Source organism: Bufo gargarizans, chromosome 2, assembly GCF_014858855.1.
Source record: "Bufo gargarizans isolate SCDJY-AF-19 chromosome 2, ASM1485885v1, whole genome shotgun sequence".
Taxonomy (NCBI): domain Eukaryota; kingdom Metazoa; phylum Chordata; class Amphibia; order Anura; family Bufonidae; genus Bufo; species Bufo gargarizans.
In genome coordinates, this window is record NC_058081.1 from 521298626 (window position 1) to 521317668 (window position 19043).

Sequence of the window (19043 nt, forward strand, 5' to 3'; positions counted from 1 at the left end):
AACAGAACAATTAAAGGATTTGATTTACATTACAAAATAAAATAAAATCTAAATGTATAACATAGCTAACTAATGTAATTGCAATAGTCTTCCAGGGTATTAATATTTCCATCATAAAAACTAATTTGGCACATTGATAGCATCTATGCCAACAAGACAAAATTGCAAGTATTGGACGGTTAAAGGGATATTGTACTAGAGACATTAAAACAATCCACTGCAAGTATCTACCTATTTTATAGAGCTTGTATCATTTTGTTTATTAAATACATATTATTTATCAGTTCTAAAAAAAAAAATAACGCAGTACCATCTTCTGCCTGCAGCTGTTACCTGTGAAAAGTAGATTTCTCCATATACAAGACTGAAACAGTGACACCTGCTGGCTAAAATAAAATAAATAAATAACGGTTGTACAGCTGTATGTATCCGTATACATATTTTCTCCAAATAATGGAACTTGTATTATTCTACCTTGCTTGACTGGAACCATCATCCTCTTCAGTACCTTTGTCAATATATATTCAAGGGTTTCTAGGGTTAGAAGAACATGGCTGATTTCTGACAAAATCAGTATTGCACCTGTCCATTACAACTCAACCCCATTCAGTTCAATAAAGCACAGCTGCTACACAACCCTCAGACAGGTATGATACTACAAAAAGCAGCCATGTTTTTCTAAAACTGTCCATACACAGTCAATAGCTGTCGGCCAAACTATTGACAGCTATCTCTCCAGTCTCCCTCCCGGCTTCCCTATACACATACATGATCTGCTTGGCCGAACAGATCTGTGTATGTTATAGGGAGAGCGGAGAAAGCTGCTGCCAGACAGTTCTGGTGGCAGATTATCTCCCCGGAGAACAAAAGGATTGGGTGAAAATAATTATTTTGCCCAATCCTTGTCTCCCCCGACATCATCTGTCAGAGCAGAGTCGGGAGCTCCCCACACACTGACTGAGCCCGTTCTCGGCAGGTTCGGACGTCAAAGGTATAATGTGTATGGTCAGCTTAAAGGGGTTCTCCGGGAATTAAGAAAATGAAAAATATTTAAATATTACTTTATTTTAAATATATTCCCAAATATCTTTCATTAGTTATAATGGCTCGTTTTGTCTGGGAAGCAATCACCAGTAGAAAAAAAATGGCTGTCGTCCTACTAGTACATACAAAACCTGTCCTAATCACACAGCAGGACAAAGCCACATTCCCACCTCCTCTCTGTACTTTATGTCTCCTCATGAACTCCATTCTTACAGAGATTCAGCTGAAGATCTTATCATCTGTATTCAAGATCATAATCCCTGACAAGCAGAGCAGAGAAGAGGATGAGGCGACTCTTTAGCTCAGTGTTCTGAAGTAACTTGTCCTCCTGTGTGATTAGGACAGGTCTTGTGTGTACTAATAGGACGGCGGCCATTTTATTTCTCCTGATGATAGCTCCCCAGAGAAAACAAGCCATTATAACTAATAAAAGATATTTGGGAATATATTTATAATAAAGTAATATTTACGTATTTTCATTTTCTTAATTCCTGGAGAACCCCTTTAAGGCTGTTTTTACACTATCATTGTTTGGTCAGTGACTATGAAGCCAAAACCAGGTGTGGGTCAAAAATATAGAAGAGGTACAAATCTTTCCATTACACCTTATCTATACGTAGGCTCCACTCCTGGTTTTGTTTCACAATCACTGCTGGAAATCACTGGCCAAACACTGGCTGTGTGAATAAGACCTAGCGCTACATGTGCAGATCCGACTTCTCTTCTTCTAATCCACACCTAGCTTTGGCTTCAAAAACAGCATAAACCCCCCCAAAAAAATTTAACGTCTGTCCGTACCCTAATCCTGGACAACTCCAATAAGTTCTAGATTAGGTTTTACACATAATGAAATACAGATTACAATTTGATAAACAGCCACGGTCACCCTTGATATGCACAAAACTCTCATCTAATCTACAGGTTGCCCGGGCTAACGATATAGTCCAATATGAAGAAAATGCTTTTTAAAATCTAGCGCTACAACAATCCACTCCTATTCAGAAAAATATAATTTTGTGAACTGTCATTGCCATGGTAGCCCTTACATTTAATGCTTTAATGGCTGGATATTCATGTTAGAAGATATTAATGACTTACAAGAACACTGTTTGGCTCTTAGTGGAGCTCATCAGTGAGAATAGGGCTTTCAATTCAGCGTGTAAAGCACCACACTGTTAATGCGCTTATCACTAGGTGTTAATACCACTAAATATATGTGATGACAAAATATTTCCACCTTGAAAGCCCATTAGTGAGGACAGGATTTTCGATTCAGCATGTAAAGCACTATACAATTAATACTCTTAAGACTAAGTATTTCTATTGTGAAATATCATAGATATCATGGCATTTCCACCAAGAAAAACTGGTTGGTCATAACTCGACCTTATCAGTGGGCATAGGATTTTCAACTGTGCATGTAAGACACAGCTTGGCCCTTACTGGAGCTCATCAGCAGGAATGGGGCTTTGAATTCAACATGTAAATCATGGTTTGGCCCTACCCGAAGCTCATCATTCCCCTATGTCAGACTGCCACATGTGATAACATGAAGAACATTGGTTTTTCTCTGCTGGAGCTTCAGTTTTTGAAGTATTATGTAATGTACCATGTGGCTAATACCTTACGAGTTGAGGAGCCATTTCATGAAACATCAGTGAAGAGTGAAACATAAAAAAAATTCTCCCTACAAAAAGTCTGTATTCACCTTATGGGAGAATAAGATTTTTGATTTTGTATATAATGCACCATGCAGTTAATGCAGTAACCACTGGGTATTCATATTGTGCATCATCAGTGATCACATCAAGCCTCCACAAAAGACAGCAAGCTCATCAGCAGGGATAGGGTTTTTGACTTTGCATGTAGTGATTAGAAAAAGATATATATTTATAAGGGATATACAGCCAGTTTTGTGAAGGAAAAGCTTAAAAGGGTTGTTCCGAGATCCTTTTACTGATCCACTGGCTAGGTCATCAGTATCTGATCGGTGGGAGTCTAACATCCAGGACCCCCACTGATCAGCTGTTTGAGAGGTCACCGTCAGTCTTCTCTATGCTCACCAAGCACAGCGCCATACAGTACATTGTATAGTGGTTGTTCTTGGTATTGCAGCTCGGTTCCATTCACTTCAATGGGGCTGAACTGCGCCTAGGTTATGTGATGATGCACGTGACATTACATGGCCTAGGGCAGGCTAAGCTCGGAAAGGGTACATTGCTACCTCGAGCACCACTGCCTTCTCAAACAGCTGATCAGTGAGGGTCCTATCCTGAGCATAGGCCATCAGTAAAAAAAGATCTCAGAAAAGCCCTTTCGGCAAGTTTTAATATACTTTGTTTTTCAGCTATTGGCCAGTTTCAAGGTTTCATGATTATGTATAATAATGAGCCATGCACCCGTGCTAGGGTGGCTTTTCAAGCCTTTGGGCATAAATGAGGTTTGTATTCACCGACAAGAAGCAAAGATCTTGAAAAGTGTGAACAACTGAAATACAAGGGCTCACAGTTACTAATGTGTACCTAGATTTTGGTGTAAATTGCGCCATAATGTGGCACAATTTGCACATCTAGGTTTAGAGAAATCATCTGTGCCTGGGGACATGACTTACTGGAAAAGGTGCATGGTTTCGAGTGAAAGTAGTCTTGCTTAATATGCAATATTTAGCTCCAAAATTGTGCCACAAAAAACAAAACAAAATTCATTCTCAAACTAAGCCAACCAATAGTTGGTATAGAGTCAGAGAAAACTGTATTTTCCTGCACCACATTTACCATCCAGCCTGAGCCCCTGTGATAAATCTGGTGCATGTCTAGACACCATCTAGACCCAAAAGAGAATGCCTGAAAGTAACTAAATTGTGTTCAATGTTTTCTTAGTTTTCTCTGTTACTGGGAAACTGAGAGACAACTAATATGGCTGCTATTGTAGCTTCAATGCACAGATTTGCCATTTAGGAACCCGGAAATGACTGGTGAACCCATGATGGCCATATTGATCATAACAATGAAGAAACAGATGAACAGCGGGTAGGTGCTCTACAGAACATCACCAATCACACTAGTGAATCTTAATCCTTTGTAGAAGACTTCAACGTGGCATGAAGCTGGAAACATCTTTTTGTGGATTTGTGCTCCTCTTCTTTTGTGAAGATACGTGGCTCCGGTGATGATCAGAATGACACATGGGGTCCCATAATTCTCACAGTTTGTCCCATTGTAACAACTCCAAATCTTTCCAAAATCTTCTTGTACCTGAAGTCCAACTGAGAGCAGAAAGGGCAATGCAGCAAAATCTAGTTGTGCAATGGACAAGAGAATCCCAAGTGAGGCGAATGGGAGTTTGGGGGTCAGGGCTGACTGTGGGAGGATTGTCTTGGGCGTGCTGATCATTACAAAGGTTCTTCCACAATAAAAATATTGGTTAGAGGGCATCAGGTCTACTAAAAATTCACAAACTCAACTCTTTGGAAGTGGGGCAGGGGTTGGGCTAGCTAATTGTGCAAGGGCAAGTAGATGAACATACTGTATGAGATAAATATAAGTGAGTGTGCAAGAACAGCCTGTTTTAGCATGTGCAGGGGGTGGTGAAAGTGCAAGGATGGGTGCCAGTTAATACAGGCAGGATAGAGTGGGCAGGAAGCGCTACATGTGCAATACTTGGTAAGTGTGCAGGCAGATCAGTCCGGGAAAGCCTGTCAAGTGTCCCAGTGACTACACAAGACTACGGGAACCACTAGAATACCTGCGTTCTCTAAGTAAGACTCCTGGGGGGCAGTATTGGTGAGGGTGGTTATAAGGAGGAGGGGGCGGGGGTAGAGGGGGTTGGTGGACAGTTCCTCCCACACTGCGCACGGGAGTAGAGGAGCAGGACCCAGACAGGTAGCGGGTGACAGTCTGGTCGATGGCAGGCAATGCCCGACCGGGTGTGTCCAGCACAATCACCTTGACAATCTGCTGACACTGCAGGAGCCGGTCGGAGGGGGCAGCCTGCAGAGCCTCCCGCTGCCCATTAGGAGCCGTGCTGCCCGGAGCTCCATTCTCTGGCCCCTGGGGGCCGCTGTGCTGGGACGTCTGAAGCCTGTTGTGAATTGACACCTAGTTTAGAAACAGCCAAAGAAGCATTAAATGTTACAAGACTATATCCCACGTGCTAATCCTGGCTGCCCTGTGCCCCCCCAGAATCTAAGATCCAGCTCATACCATATATTCTCACTTGGGGGGGCTCCTAATAGAGCGCGACATGCCAGGGTAGGACTACAGGGTCTTAAAGACACGTCACTGTGGTAAATAAAAGGGGGTGATCTCCACTGCATCGATATTTACATTACAGACCGCCAGTTCTCCACTTCCCATCCTGCATCCACCATCATGAGTCTGAAGACAACTTAAAGGAAATCTCCAGTCATCACTGTAGATCACTAATGATCAGGCTTGAAAACTACATTTTAAAGGGTTATAGATCGCCCCTCTATGACCCGCTCCTACCTCCAGAACAGGGCCCCTAGGGTGAAGTATAGGGCACTTCTCATGCGTGGCGTGCTCACAATTAACTTCTATGGGAGTTCCTAAATTAGTTCCGCTGTTTCCACAGGTCCCATAGCGGTGAATAGAGAGTGCACTGTGCATGCATGGCCACCTCTCTATTCACCGCTATGAGACTGCCAGAAATAGAAGAGCCCGTGCTAGACTATATTCGGAACTCGCAGAACGGAGGGTGGCCATGCTTGCACGATGTGCTCTCGTTCACATTGGAGGACCCGTTCTGGACATAGAAGCAGGTCCTAGAGGTGGGAGCCACACCTATCTGACATTGGAGGCATATCCTAGTGATATGCCACCAGTGCCTCAGATGAGACAACCCCTTTAAGTCTCTGTTATCCTGACTGGATATTAGTACATTACAGTACAGTAGATACCTGCCAATTGTATAGTAAAAATGGACACAAAAAAGTGGGGGAGTCTTACACATATTTTCTGGCGTGGGAAAATATGTGTCAATAAGGTAACAGCTATAGTTAAAACCAGACTTTAACAGTGAATATAGGAAAAACACAAAGCCTATACAATGTGCAGGTAAGGAAGTCATATAAACAGTATGGAAGAAAGCAGTTTTCATTTTTGAGCGAAGTTCTCCTTTAAGTGGCCTGTAACAGAGTTGTATCATTACAGGATGACACAGATGTTAAGAATGTACTTTTATATACACATTTTCCAGTTTTATACCATTAAACTGATAAAGATCTCTTATCTAGGGAAAATATAAAAAAATATATGAGTTTCTAGTGGTCTGCAAAATAAAGTGATATAGTAATATACAGGGACCTGCTGCCTGCACAGAGAAGAGGATATCCCACATATGCAAAAGTGCAGAAATGCGGTAAAATCTGCTAAAACCGGGCTGAAAAGGTGTTGTCATCTGCTTAGTACAAAAGGAAGTTTGTATTAGTGCCTGGACCACCACACCACCCACTATGCAATGCTGCAGAACATAACAAATGTGTAAAAATAATGAACCAGCCTGTGGCATATTTTCACAAGGTGCCATTTTTGAAGCATAAAGCATTTCAGCATCTCCTTATGAAAGAATAGACTGCTTGTCATCCACACAGCGCTTGTTTGTGCCTCAGAAATACCTCTGTACCTCACTTGTAGGGTCTTCATGAACAGTACTTTAGTATAAAAAAAAAGATCTCCTTCTCGTATGATGGCAACAGGTCGATGTATAGGGGGTTTAGTACATTGTGGGGAGGGGGGTTGTCATGGGGTGACTGCCAGGGTGCATCTATAGGTACGGTATTAGCCAATTAAAATGGAAGTCGTTGCACTGAGCTGAAGGATGGTTGAGCAGCGCAGGATGGAGCATTGTGATTGGTGAGTACTGCAGCCCGAGTATAACACAGCGTTACTCACCTCCACCACGCTGTCTGTGTCCTTCTCAGGTGACTCGTGCTTACCTTCAAAATATGAGGTGAACTTAGGTGGAGGAGAGAGGAAGAGACACAGAAAGAGGGAGGGAGGAAGAAAGAAAGAGATAGCAAACGGAGAGAAAAGGGAGAAGGTTGAGGAAGGGGGAACATAAGAAGGACGGAACATAATAAAAGAATGAGGGAACAGAAAGATGCCGAAGTCCAGCATTGAAAGAAAATTCAAACTGGGCATAAAAGGGGTGGAAAAATCCTGGTGCTCATCATGGCAGGACTGGGGACTCCCACTCTGGAAACAGGTGTGGGTTCCAGAGGTGGGACCTGCACATAACAGACATTTATGACTTATCATGTGGATATGGTATAAATGTCTAAGGTGGGAATACCCCATTTTGGGTCTATTCACACGTCCACAAAATGGGTCCGCATCCGTTCAGCAATTTTGCGGAACAGATGTGGACCCATTTATTTTCAATAGGGCCGGAATGTGCTGTCCGCATCCGCGGATCCGCACTTTCGTTCCGCAAAAAAATAGAACATGTCTAATCGGTTTATAACCTACACCTACACCATCATTATCTTATCACAATTTTAACTTCAAATCTTCTCTTGTGTTCCTCATTCCTACATCTCTACTCTTATGCTGCACGTTTCTACATCTCATCTCTCGTGCTGCATATTCCTACATCTAATCTCTCGTGCTGAAGGTTTCTAGATCTCTACTCTCATGCTGCATGGCCCTACATATCTAGTCTCATGCTGCATACTCCTACATCTCTTCTCTCAGGCTGCACGTTCCTACATCTCGTCTCTTGGGTTGTATATTCCTACATCTCTTCTTTCGTGCTGCAGGTTTCCAAATCTCTACTCTCGTGCTGCAGGCTCCTACATCTCTTCTCTCGTGCTGCTGGTTTCTACATCTCTACTCTCGTGCTGCATATTCCTACATCTCTTCTCTCGTGCTGCATGGTCCTACATCTCTACTCTTGTATTGCACGTTCCTACATCTCTTCTCCTGGGCTGTATATTCCTACATCTCTTCTCTTGGGCTGCACATTCCTACATCTCTTCTCTTGGGCTGCACATTCCTACATCTCTTCTCTTGGGCTGCACATTCCTACATCTCTTCTCTTGGGTTGTATATTCCTACATCTCTTCTCTTGGGCTGCACATTCCTACATCTCTTCTCTTGTGCTGCACATTCCTACATCTCTTCTCTTGGGCTGCACATTCCTACATCTCTTCTCTTGGGCTGCACATTCCTACATCTCTTCTCTTGGGCTGCACATTCCTACATCTCTTCTCTTGGGCTGCACATTCCTACATCTCTTCTCTTGGGCTGCACATTCCTACATCTCTTCTCTTGGGTTGTATATTCCTACATCTCTTCTCTTGGGCTGCACATTCCTACATCTCTTCTCTTGTGCTGCACATTCCTACATCTCTTCTCTTGGGCTGCACATTCCTACATCTCTTCTCTTGGGCTGCACATTCCTACATCTCTTCTCTTGGGCTGCACATTCCTACATCTTTTCTCTTGGGCTGCACATTCCTACATCTTTTCTCTTGGGATGCACATTCCTACATCTCTTCTCTTGGGCTGCACATTCCTACATCTCTTCTCTTGGGGCTGCACATTCCTACATCTCTTCTCTTGGGTTGCACATTACTACATCTCTTCTCTTGGGCTGCACATTACTACATCTCTTCTCTTGGGCTGCACATTCCTACATCTCTTCTCTTGGCCTGCGCATTCCTACATCTCTTCTTTTGGGCTGCACATTCCTACATCTCTTCTCTTGGCCTGCACATTCCTACATCTCTTCTCTTGGGCTGCACAATCCTACATCTCTTCTCTTGGCCTGCACATTCCTACATCTCTTCTCTTGGCCTGCACATTCCTACATCTCTTCTCTTGGCCTGCACATTCCTACATCTCTTCTCTTGGCCTGCACATTCCTACATCTCTTCTCTTGGCTTGCACATTCCTACATCTCTTCTCTTGGGCTGCATATTCCTACATCTCTTCTCTCGTGCTGCATGGTCCTACATCTCTACTCTTGTATTGCAAGTTCCTACATCTCTTCTCCTGGGCTGTATATTCCTACATCTCTTCTCTTGGGCTGCACATTCCTACATCTCTTCTCTTGGGCTGCACATTCCTACATCTCTTCTCTTGGGCTGCACATTCCTACATCTCTTCTCTTGGGTTGTATATTCCTACATCTCTTCTCTTGGGCTGCACATTCCTACATCTCTTCTCTTGTGCTGCACATTCCTACATCTCTTCTCTTGGGCTGCACATTCCTACATCTCTTCTCTTGGGCTGCACATTCCTACATCTCTTCTCTTGGGCTGCACATTCCTACATCTTTTCTCTTGGGCTGCACATTCCTACATCTTTTCTCTTGGGCTGCACATTCCTACATCTCTTCTCTTGGGCTGCAGATTCCTACATCTCTTCTCTTGGGGCTGCACATTCCTACATCTCTTCTCTTGGGTTGCACATTACTACATCTCTTCTCTTGGGCTGCACGTTACTACATCTCTTCTCTTGGGCTGCACATTCCTACATCTCTTCTCTTGGCCTGCGCATTCCTACATCTCTTCTTTTGGGCTGCACATTCCTACATCTCTTCTCTTGGCCTGCACATTCCTACATCTCTTCTCTTGGGCTGCACAATCCTACATCTCTTCTCTTGGCCTGCACATTCCTACATCTCTTCTCTTGGCCTGCACATTCCTACATCTCTTCTCTTGGCCTGCACATTCCTACATCTCTTCTCTTGGCCTGCACATTCCTACATCTCTTCTCTTGGCTTGCGCATTCCTACATCTCTTCTCTTGGGCTGCACATTACTACATCTCTTCTCTTGGCCTGCACATTCCTACATCTCTTCTCTTGGGCTGCACATTCCTACATCTCTTCTCTTGGCCTGCACATTCCTACATCTCTTCTCTTGGCCTGCACATTCCTACATCTCTTCTCTTGGCCTGCACATTCCTACATCTCTTCTCTTGGCCTGCGCATTCCTACATCTCTTCTCTTGGCTTGCGCATTCCTACATCTCTTCTCTTGGGCTGCACATTACTACATCTCTTCTCTTGGCCTGCACATTCCTACATCTCTTCTCTTGGGCTGCACAATCCTACATCTCTTCTCTTGGCCTGCACATTCCTACATCTCTTCTCTTGGCTTGCACATTCCTACATCTCTTCTCTTGGGCTGCACATTACTACATCTCTTCTCTTGGCCTGCACATTACTACATCTCTTCTCTTGGGCTGCACATTCCTACATCTCTACTCTTGTATTGCACGTTCCTACATCTCTTCTCCTGGGCTGTATATTCCTACATCTCTTCTCTTGGGCTGCACATTCCTACATCTCTTCTCTTGGGCTGTACATTCCTACATCTCTTCTCTTGGGTTGTATATTCCTACATCTCTTCTCTTGGGCTGCACATTCCTACATCTCTTCTCTTGGGCTGCACATTCCTACATCTCTTCTCTTGGGCTGCACATTCCTACATCTCTTCTCCCAGTCTGTGCATTCCCGAATCTCTTCTCTCTCATCTATTACCCTCCCTAACTGTTATTTAAATACACTTACAGGGTGCAAGCTCTAGATGCCCAGGAAATAATAACCAAAGGTGCATACTTAACACTGACAGGTAATGCACACACAGTTTGCACAACCTTGAGAGGGCCATGCAATATGTTATAGTGAGGAGGTAGACTGAAGTCAGAAATAAGACTAATTACTTTAAAATCAGAGTAGGGATAATGGGTGAGACAGAATGGATGAGAAAAGAAGGATGAAGATCAGACAGAAATGGACAAGGAGCGCCGCAGGCCAGAGCATAACTGGAACGGGGAGACTTGGGGTCATGAGGAGCAAGTCTGTGACACGGTAGGAATGTGCCACTCACCAATGGGGGATTCCTGCGTGCACTGAATGTCCAACTGAGACCCGTTTGTCCTAATGGGGGCAGTCCTTACCCCATGCTGCTTCTCCAATTCCCCTGCAAAATATAAGACAGATTGGTCACCTTGAGCAGTATTTCTGCTAAAATGTAAATACTGTATAACCCTGTGAGGAAAGCAGTATGGCCTCCATCAGAGCTCCTATGGGATTATTTAGTTATTCTAGAATTATAAATAAGTGAAAAATTATGGAGTTAAAATAAGGCAAGAGTCCAGGAAAGCTGGGTGACAAACAGCAATGGAAACTGTGTTGTTACCACAATATACACATGCGGACAAAAACCTACAATGGTCACTGAAATAACTTGAAACTCACAAAAGTAGCAAATTTACTGAAAATCAACTAATAAAATTCAGACATTGACTTTGAATTGTGGTTAAACAGAATAATTTATAAAACAAACTAATGAAACTGGCCTGGACAAAAATGATAGTAGCTTTAACTTAATATTTTGTTGCACAACCTTCTGAGGCAATCAAGCAATTTCTGTAACTCTCAATGAGACTTCTGTACCTGTCCACAGGTATTTTGGCCCACTCAGACCTAAAACATAACCAAGCCTCTTCCATGTTTCACAGCAGGTCCAATTTTCTTTTTTCTGTATGCTTTATTTTTGCATCTATGAACATAGAGCTGATATAATTTGCCAAAAAGCTCAGGTTTTGTCTTATCTGTCCAAAGGACATTCTCCCAAAAGCTTTGTGGCTTATCAATATGCATTTTGACAAATTCCAGTCTCACTTTTATGATTTGATTTTAACAGTGGTTTCCTCCTCGGTCTTCTTCCATTAAGTCCACTTTGGATAAGACAGCGACAGATGGTGCGATCTGACACTGATGAACCTTGACCTTGGAATTATCCATCTCTTAAATTTGTAATCAATTTTCCTCTTGCGGCCACGTCCAGGGAAGTTGGCTACAGTCCCGTAGACCTTAAACTTCTGAATAATATGTGCAACTGTAGCAACATGAACATCAAGTTGTTTGGAGATGGTCTTATAGCCTTTATCATGTTTGTCTACAATTTCCTGAGACAACTCTCTCCTTAGCTTTCTTTGGTCCATATTCTGTGTGGTACCCAACAGCACAGTGACTACTTTTCACCCTTCAAATAGACAGGATGATTACAAGTTTGAAGACACCTGTGATTCTAATTACAGGACACACCTTAGTTTACATGTCCCTATGGTAAAATTATTTAACATTTTTTCTAGGGGTACCATAATTTTGGTCCAGGCCAGTTTCATTAGTTTATATATATTTTTTATTATTCTGTTGAACCACAATTTAAAAGCAATGTCTGATTTTCATTAGCTGGTTTTCAGTAAATGTTTTATTTATTATTACTTTTGTCAGTTTCACGTTATTTCGGTGACTATTGTTGGTTTTTCTTTATTTAACGGAAGGGTACCAACAATTTTGTCGACATGTGTATATACATGCAATGTATAACCCAAGACATTATAGAGAAGATATGAACCACTGCTAGAAAAATTCTATATCATGGAGCAATTCCAATCTGTTGGACACTCACATTCAATACGGATCTGTTCCATCTCTGTCACTTCACAAATGGACTCCTTTAGATCCTCCAGGAATTTCTGTAGTTCCTCAGCGCCAAGTGCACAAAAATGCAAAACTAATTTCTTCTCTGAACCTGAGAGTGGGCTGACCAGTGTGATCCCATGCGGGTAATCTGAAGGGAACGATTAAATGACATCACAGATCACAATGTTTGACAGGGCAATCTAAACTAACAGTTTTAGGTCTGAAAAAGATTTATGAGACTAGGAAAAAGTTTCTTGTACAAACTGTGCCACTTTTTCATAGGCTGATATTGCAGCCTAAACTCAAACAGCTGCTTTGCACTGGACCGAGAGGCCCCTGAGGGTTAGCTGGAGCCATAACTGAAAAAAAAAACTCACATTCATTTTCAAAAAGATGAAACTGCATCCCCAGGAGCGGCACCGCCCGGCAGAACGTGTAGGTTGAGGAAGTCTTCTTTTTTGGACAAAGCTTTAAGATCTAGGCAAGATACCCCAAAATGCATATATTATAGTTCATGTCTCACTGTTGCTCTCAGCTGGTTGAGTGCATGCTTGTTAAAAGGTGTGTTTATCAGTATAAGCCAGCAACTTTGGATGTGAGTGGAGAATAATATATGATATAACAGGAGCGCATTTCCAAGTTAAAAGCGTTGACCAAAATGTTATATATTTTTTTAAATAGGTTGTTTCCTTAAAAAACAGGGCCACACATGTCAACTTAATGTGTGTTGTTCTGCAGCTTCGCTCAATTCCCTTTAATTGAGCTGAACTACAATACCAAACATAACCCATGGACTGATATGGCGCTGTTTTAGGGAAAAAAGAATTCATGATTTTATAATCCTTTACACCCCCTTAAATCAAAGTATTTGTACCCTTACAAAGCACAAATGCTTGACTCACCAATAGAAGGTCATTAAACAGGAAGACCTCTCGTTGGTGTGCTGCTTGTTTCTGTACTTTATGCACATCGGTCACTTCATAAAGGCGGCTGCAGCAAACGAGACGTCTGTGAGGAACTGAGAGCACCTGTCACAAACAAAGTGACAAAGGCCGCTGTCAGACAGCATACAATCCAATTTATCTTATCACAACACAAGATCATTTTCTCTGCAAGCAAGTCTGTGCAGCATTGAGAGGCACTCTACTGTATAACATAGAAAGCTTCTAGTGACCACTTCAGTACATGGTGGTCTTCAAGACAGGAGCTAACAGTACCATGACCATCAAAATACACATGGTGATACTAGATAGTTGTCTTGTTTCTGCACCTTTTTCCCCTAGTCTTGCTTCTTCTTTCAAGGCCACATGATTTCCTATGCAATCACCTAATTTTTCCTTAGTATAAAGAACCTAAAATAAGCCTGTGCAGAACAGAGAGACTCTCAGTTGTATAGGAGACTCACTGAAGCGGTCATAGATAGTTCTCTACAGCAATACAGTGCATAAAGTCTTCAGACCCTTTCACTTCTTTCACATTTTGTTATGTTGTGGCCTTGTGCTAAAATAAAATAAAAAACTGTTCACAGTTTCCTCCATCAATCTGCACTTAATACCGCATAATGACCAGCTGCGGAGAAACACCCCCACAGCAGGATGCTGCCACCACCATACTCCACTGTAGGGATGGTATTGGAAGATGATGAGCAGTGCCTGGTTTCCTCCAGACATGACGCTTAGAATTGAGGCCGAAAAGTTCAATCTTGGTTTCAGTCTTGTTTGTTCAATCTAGGTTGCAGTCTTGTTTCTCACAGTCTAGGAGTCCTTTAAGTGCATTTTGCAAACTTTCATGAGTCTTTTACAGAGGAGAGGCTTGTTTCTGGCTACTCTGCCATAAAGTCCAGATTGGTGGAGTGCTACAGTGATGACTGACCTTCTGGAAGTTTCTTCTATCTGCACTCAGGATCTTTGGAGCTCAGCCAGGTTGACCACTGGGATCTTGGTCACCTCTCTTACCGAGGTCCCTTTCTCCCAATTACTTAGTTTGGTGGGGTGGCCAGCTATAAGAAGTCCTGGTTGCTCCAAACGTCTTTTTTTAAGAATTATGGAGCCCACTGTGCTCTTGAGAACTTTCAGTGGAACAGATTTTTTTTTGTACCCTTCTCCAGATCTGTGCCTCCACACAATCCTGTCTTTACAGGCAGTTCTTTACTCCCCATAGCTTGGTTTTTGCTTTGATATGCATTGTCAGCTGTGAGACCTTGTATAGACAGGGTTGTTTCTTTCCAAAGCATGTCCAAGCCGAATTTACCACAGGTGCACTCCAATCAAGGATTAGAAAAAGAGAGAGGGAGGACCTAGAGCTAAATTTCAAGTCTCATAACAAAGTCTGAATACTCATGTCCATGCAAAATTGTGTTTTTTTATTTTTAATAATTTTATTTTTACATTTTAACACATGCTGCAACATGACATACTGTGAAAAAGTGAAAGGGCCGGAAAACTCTCCGAATGCACTGTATGTAATGATCGTGGTCTCAGGGCAGTAAAGCAAGTGGTTGCTAGACAACCACAACTCTGTAGTCATAAACAGACATAAACACAGGTTCTGCAAACTTACGCTCTTCATGCCCACAATAGAATTTTCCACCTTTGTTACATAGGTCACGTGATCCTCGTTAGATTTCAGTTCCTTCTGTTGGATTCGTTCATAGATGCCTACCACCATTTCTCGGGGAATGTCTGCTCCGTCATCCACCCCTGTGGTAAAATTGTGAAATCTCTAGGTTAAAATTTGTTGCTGCCTCAACTTTCTAAGAAACTGACAGAAGAGGACATTTCAAGGAATTGGGCTTGATTTTTTTTAGGCTCTTCTATAGTTAACAGTAATATTGGACATTTGCTTTCACCAGCATGAGGAATTGTTGCTCTTAATTATGGCATGGATGGACCTAGAACAATTAGCAAGATGGTATAATGTACAGTACAGACCAAAAGTTTGGACACACCTTCTCAATCAAAGAGTTTTCTTTATTTTCATTGCCATGAGAATTGTAGATTCACACTGAAGGCATCAAAACTATGAATTGTGGAATTATATACATAACAAAAACGTCTGAAACAACTGAAAATATCAAATATGTCATATTCTAGGTTCTTCAAAGTAGCCACCTTTTGCTTTGATTACTGATTTGCACACTCTTGGCATTCTCTTGATGAGCTTCAAGAGGTAGTCACCTGAAATGGTCTTCCAACAGTCTTGAAGGAGTTCCCAGAGATGCTTAGCACTTGTTGGCCCTTTTGCCTTCACTCTGCGGTCCAGCTCACCCCAAACCATCTCGATTGGGTTCAGGTCCGGTCACTGTGGAGGCCAGGTCATCTGGGCAGCACCCCATCACTCTCCTTCATGGTCAAATAGCCCTTACGCAGCCTGGAGGTGTGTTTGGGGTCATTGTCCTGTTGAAAAATAAATGATGGTCCAACTAAACGCAAACCGGATGGAATAGCATGCCGCTGCAAGATGTTGTGGTAGCCATGCTGGTTCAGTATGCCTTCAATTTTGAATAAATCCCCAACAGTGTCACTAGCAAAGCACCTCCACACCATCACACCTCCTCCTCCATGCTTCACGGTGGGAACCAGGCATGTAGAGTCCATCCGTTCACCTTTTCTGCGTCGCACAAAGACACGGTGGTTGGAACCAAAGATCTAAAATTTGGACTCATCAGACCAAAGCACAGATTTCCACTGGTCTAATGTCCATTCCTTGTGTTCTTTAGCCCAAAAAAGTCTCTTCTGCTTGTTGCCTGTCCTTAGCAGTGGTTTCCTAGCAGATATTCTACCATGAAGGCCTGATTCACACAGTCTCCTCTTAACAGTTGTTCTAGAGATGTGTCTGCTGCTAGAACTCTGTGTGGCATTGACCTGGTCTCTAATCTGAGCTTCTGTTAACCTGCGATTTCTGAGGCTGGTGACTCGGATGAACTTATCCTCCGCAGCAGTGGTGACTCTTGGTCTTCCTTTCCTGGGGCGGTCCGCATGTGAGCCAGTTTCTTTGTAGCGCTTGGTGGTTTTTGTGACTGCACTTAGGGACACTTTCAAAGTTTTCCCAATTTTTCGGACTGACTGACCTTCATTTCTTAAAGTAATGATGGCCACTCGTTTTTCTTTACTTAGCTGCTTATTTATTGCCATAATACAAATTCTAACAGTCTATTCAGTAGGATTATCAGCTGTGTATCCACCTGACTTATCCACAACGCAACTGATGGTCCCAACCCCATTTATAAGGCAAGAAATCCCACTTATTAAACCTGACAGGGCACACCTGTGAATTGAAAACCATTTCAGGTGACTACCTCTTGAAGCTCATCAAGAGAATGCCAAGAGTGTGCAAAGCAGTAATCAAAGCAAAAGGTGGCTACTTTGAAGAACCTAGAATATGACATATTTTCAGTTGTTTCACACTTTTTTGTTATGTATATAATTCCACATGTGTCAATTCATAGTTTTGATGCCTTCAGTGTGAATCTACAATTTTCATAGTCATAAAAATGAAAGAAAATAAAGAAAACTCTTTGGATGAGAAGGTGTGTCCAAACTTTTGGTCTGTACTGTATTTTCTAGCCAACTGATCAGATCTTGAAGAGCACAAGTGCTTATAATGGGCCATGAATTTGTCTGAGGTGTTCTGACCTCTGAGGTTGCGTATAAAATCTTCTAGCATCATCTTGCGGTCAGGTTTGATGCTGGGGCTGTACATGTCCGTGTTGAGAAGGATAACGGCAAATGCCAAGATAAAGATGGTGTCCGGGTTGTGGAACTGTTGAACGATGTCTGGGTTACACATACAGTACCGCTGGCTAAATCATAAGGAGAAAAAAAACCGAACATGATATCAGCTCCTGCAATGGTGTATCATACTATATTGTTACTTTGTAACAATAAATGTGATGAAGAAACAAGACTGTGTAGCATAGAGAAGCAGTCTGTTGTATTATTATTATTTATTATTAAAGTGCCATTTATTCCATAGCGCTGTACATATGAGAAGAGGTATATATACATAATACAGACAATTGCACTAATCGTAAACAAGACAAGTTACAAACTGGTACAGAAGGAGAGAGGGCCCTGCCTGTGAGGGCTGGGTGAAGTTGGTTATGGCAGTATGGAGGCAGCAGGGTCATTGGTTGTAGGCTTGTCTGAAGAGGTGGGTTTTCAGGTTTCTTTTGAAGGATTCCACTGTAGGTGAGAGTCTGATATGCTGGGGTAGCGAGTTCCAGAGTATGGGGGATGCACAGGAGAAATCTTGGAGTCGATTGTGGGAAGAGGCGATAAGAGGAGAGGAGAGAAGGAGGTCTTGTGAGGATCGGAGAGTATGTGTGGGGATGTACTGGGAAAGTAGTTCAAAGATGTAGGGAGGGGACAGGTTATGGATGGTCTTGTATGTATTTGTTAGTACTTTGAAGTGAATTCGCTGGGCAATGGGGAGCCAGTGAAGGGATTGGCAGAGGGGAGAGGCAGAGGAGTAATAGAGTGAGAGGTGGATTAGTCGGGCAGCACAGTTGAGGATAGATTGGAAGGGTGCGAGAGTGCTAGATGGAAGGCCACAGAGGAGAGTGTTGCAGTAGTCTAGGTGGGAGATGATGAGGGCATGTACAAGCATTTTTTCGCAGATTCAAAGTTAAGGAAAGCGCGGATGCGGGAGATGTTTTTGAGTTGGAGGCGGCAGGTGGTGGAAAGGGCTTGGATGTGTGGTCGGAAGGAAAGGGCAGAATCCAAGGTCACTCCAAGGCAGCAGACTTGGTTGACCGGGGAGAGTGTGTGGCCATTGATCGTGATAAATAGGTCTGTTTGGGGGGGGGTTGAGCAAGATGGGGGAAAGATGATGAATTCTGTTTTATCCATGTTAAGTTTTAGAAAGCGAAAGCGATGATATAGAAGATAGACATTGTGGGATTCTTGATAGTAAGGTGGTGATGTCTGGACCAAAGCCTGGTCCCAAAGCCATGGGACTCTATGAGCTGTCCCAGGCCAAAAGTGTAGATAGAGAAGAGCAGGGGTCCTAGGACAGAGCCTTGCGGGACACCAACAGAGAGGTAATGAGACGAGGAAGTGGTGCGGGAGTGGGAGACGCTAAACGTCCGGTCTGTGAGGTATGATGTGATCCAGGAGAGGGCCAGGTCAGTGATGCCAAGAGATGAGAGAGTTTGCAACAGAAGGGAGTGGTCAACAGTGTCGAAGGCAGAGGACAGGTCAAGGAGAAGGAGGACAGAGTATTGTTTCTTGGTTTTGGCGACTTTGGTAAGGGCAGTCCGGTCAAAGAGGGAGCAGGAGGAGAGGTGAGAGGACAGTTCAGAATGCACATGTTGTTCAAGTAGCTTTAAGGCATACGGAAGTAGAGATATAGGGGGGGATAAGTGGCGATAAGTGGCCAAAGAAGATTGGTCAAGTGAAGGCTTTTTGAGGATGGGTGTAATGGTAGCATGTTTAAAAGCAGAGGGGAAGACACCAGAGGTTAGTGATAGGTTGAAGAGATGAGTTAGGGCTGGGATAAACACTGTGGTGAGGTTAGGGATGAGGTTGGACGGGATTGG

The 19043-nt window shown here is 43.0% G+C and overlaps 2 protein-coding genes across 6 annotated transcripts in view; one reads left to right on the forward strand and one right to left on the reverse strand.

Annotated features, from left to right (window-relative positions):
• Positions 1-1503: 1503 nt before the first annotated feature.
• Positions 1504-19043, reverse strand: part of IQSEC3 (IQ motif and Sec7 domain ArfGEF 3) — a 97455-nt gene continuing 79915 nt past the window's right edge. Inside the window, exons 7-15 of one of the 5 annotated variants that reach the window (XM_044281399.1) lie at positions 17140-17306; positions 15065-15204; positions 13408-13533; positions 12883-12982; positions 12492-12653; positions 10902-10994; positions 6957-7000; positions 4989-5141; positions 1504-4309 (exon numbers count right to left, since the gene is read on the reverse strand). In XM_044281399.1, the coding sequence (XP_044137334.1) occupies positions 4217-4309; positions 4989-5141; positions 6957-7000; positions 10902-10994; positions 12492-12653; positions 12883-12982; positions 13408-13533; positions 15065-15204; positions 17140-17306 (1078 nt within the window). In that variant the 3' untranslated portion in view covers positions 1504-4216. Of the gene's footprint in view, positions 5142-6956; positions 7001-10901; positions 10995-12491; positions 12654-12882; positions 12983-13407; positions 13534-15064; positions 15205-17139; positions 17307-19043 lie in introns of all 5 variants that reach the window. The other 4 variants (XM_044281401.1, XM_044281400.1, XM_044281398.1 and 1 more) reach the window with 4 other exon arrangements.
• LOC122928502 lies at positions 7020-10893 on the forward strand. Its single transcript, XM_044281403.1, has 2 exons — positions 7020-7391; positions 7449-10893. Exon 2 carries the CDS (start codon positions 7698-7700, stop codon positions 10596-10598), a length of 2901 nt encoding a protein of 966 aa, XP_044137338.1. The 5' UTR covers positions 7020-7391; positions 7449-7697; the 3' UTR covers positions 10599-10893.

Excerpts from the sequence above, each read along its gene's own strand:
- LOC122928502 (XM_044281403.1), top strand. The coding sequence starts at position 7,698 with ATGCTGCATGGCCCTACATATCTAGTCTCATGCTGCATACTCCTACAT.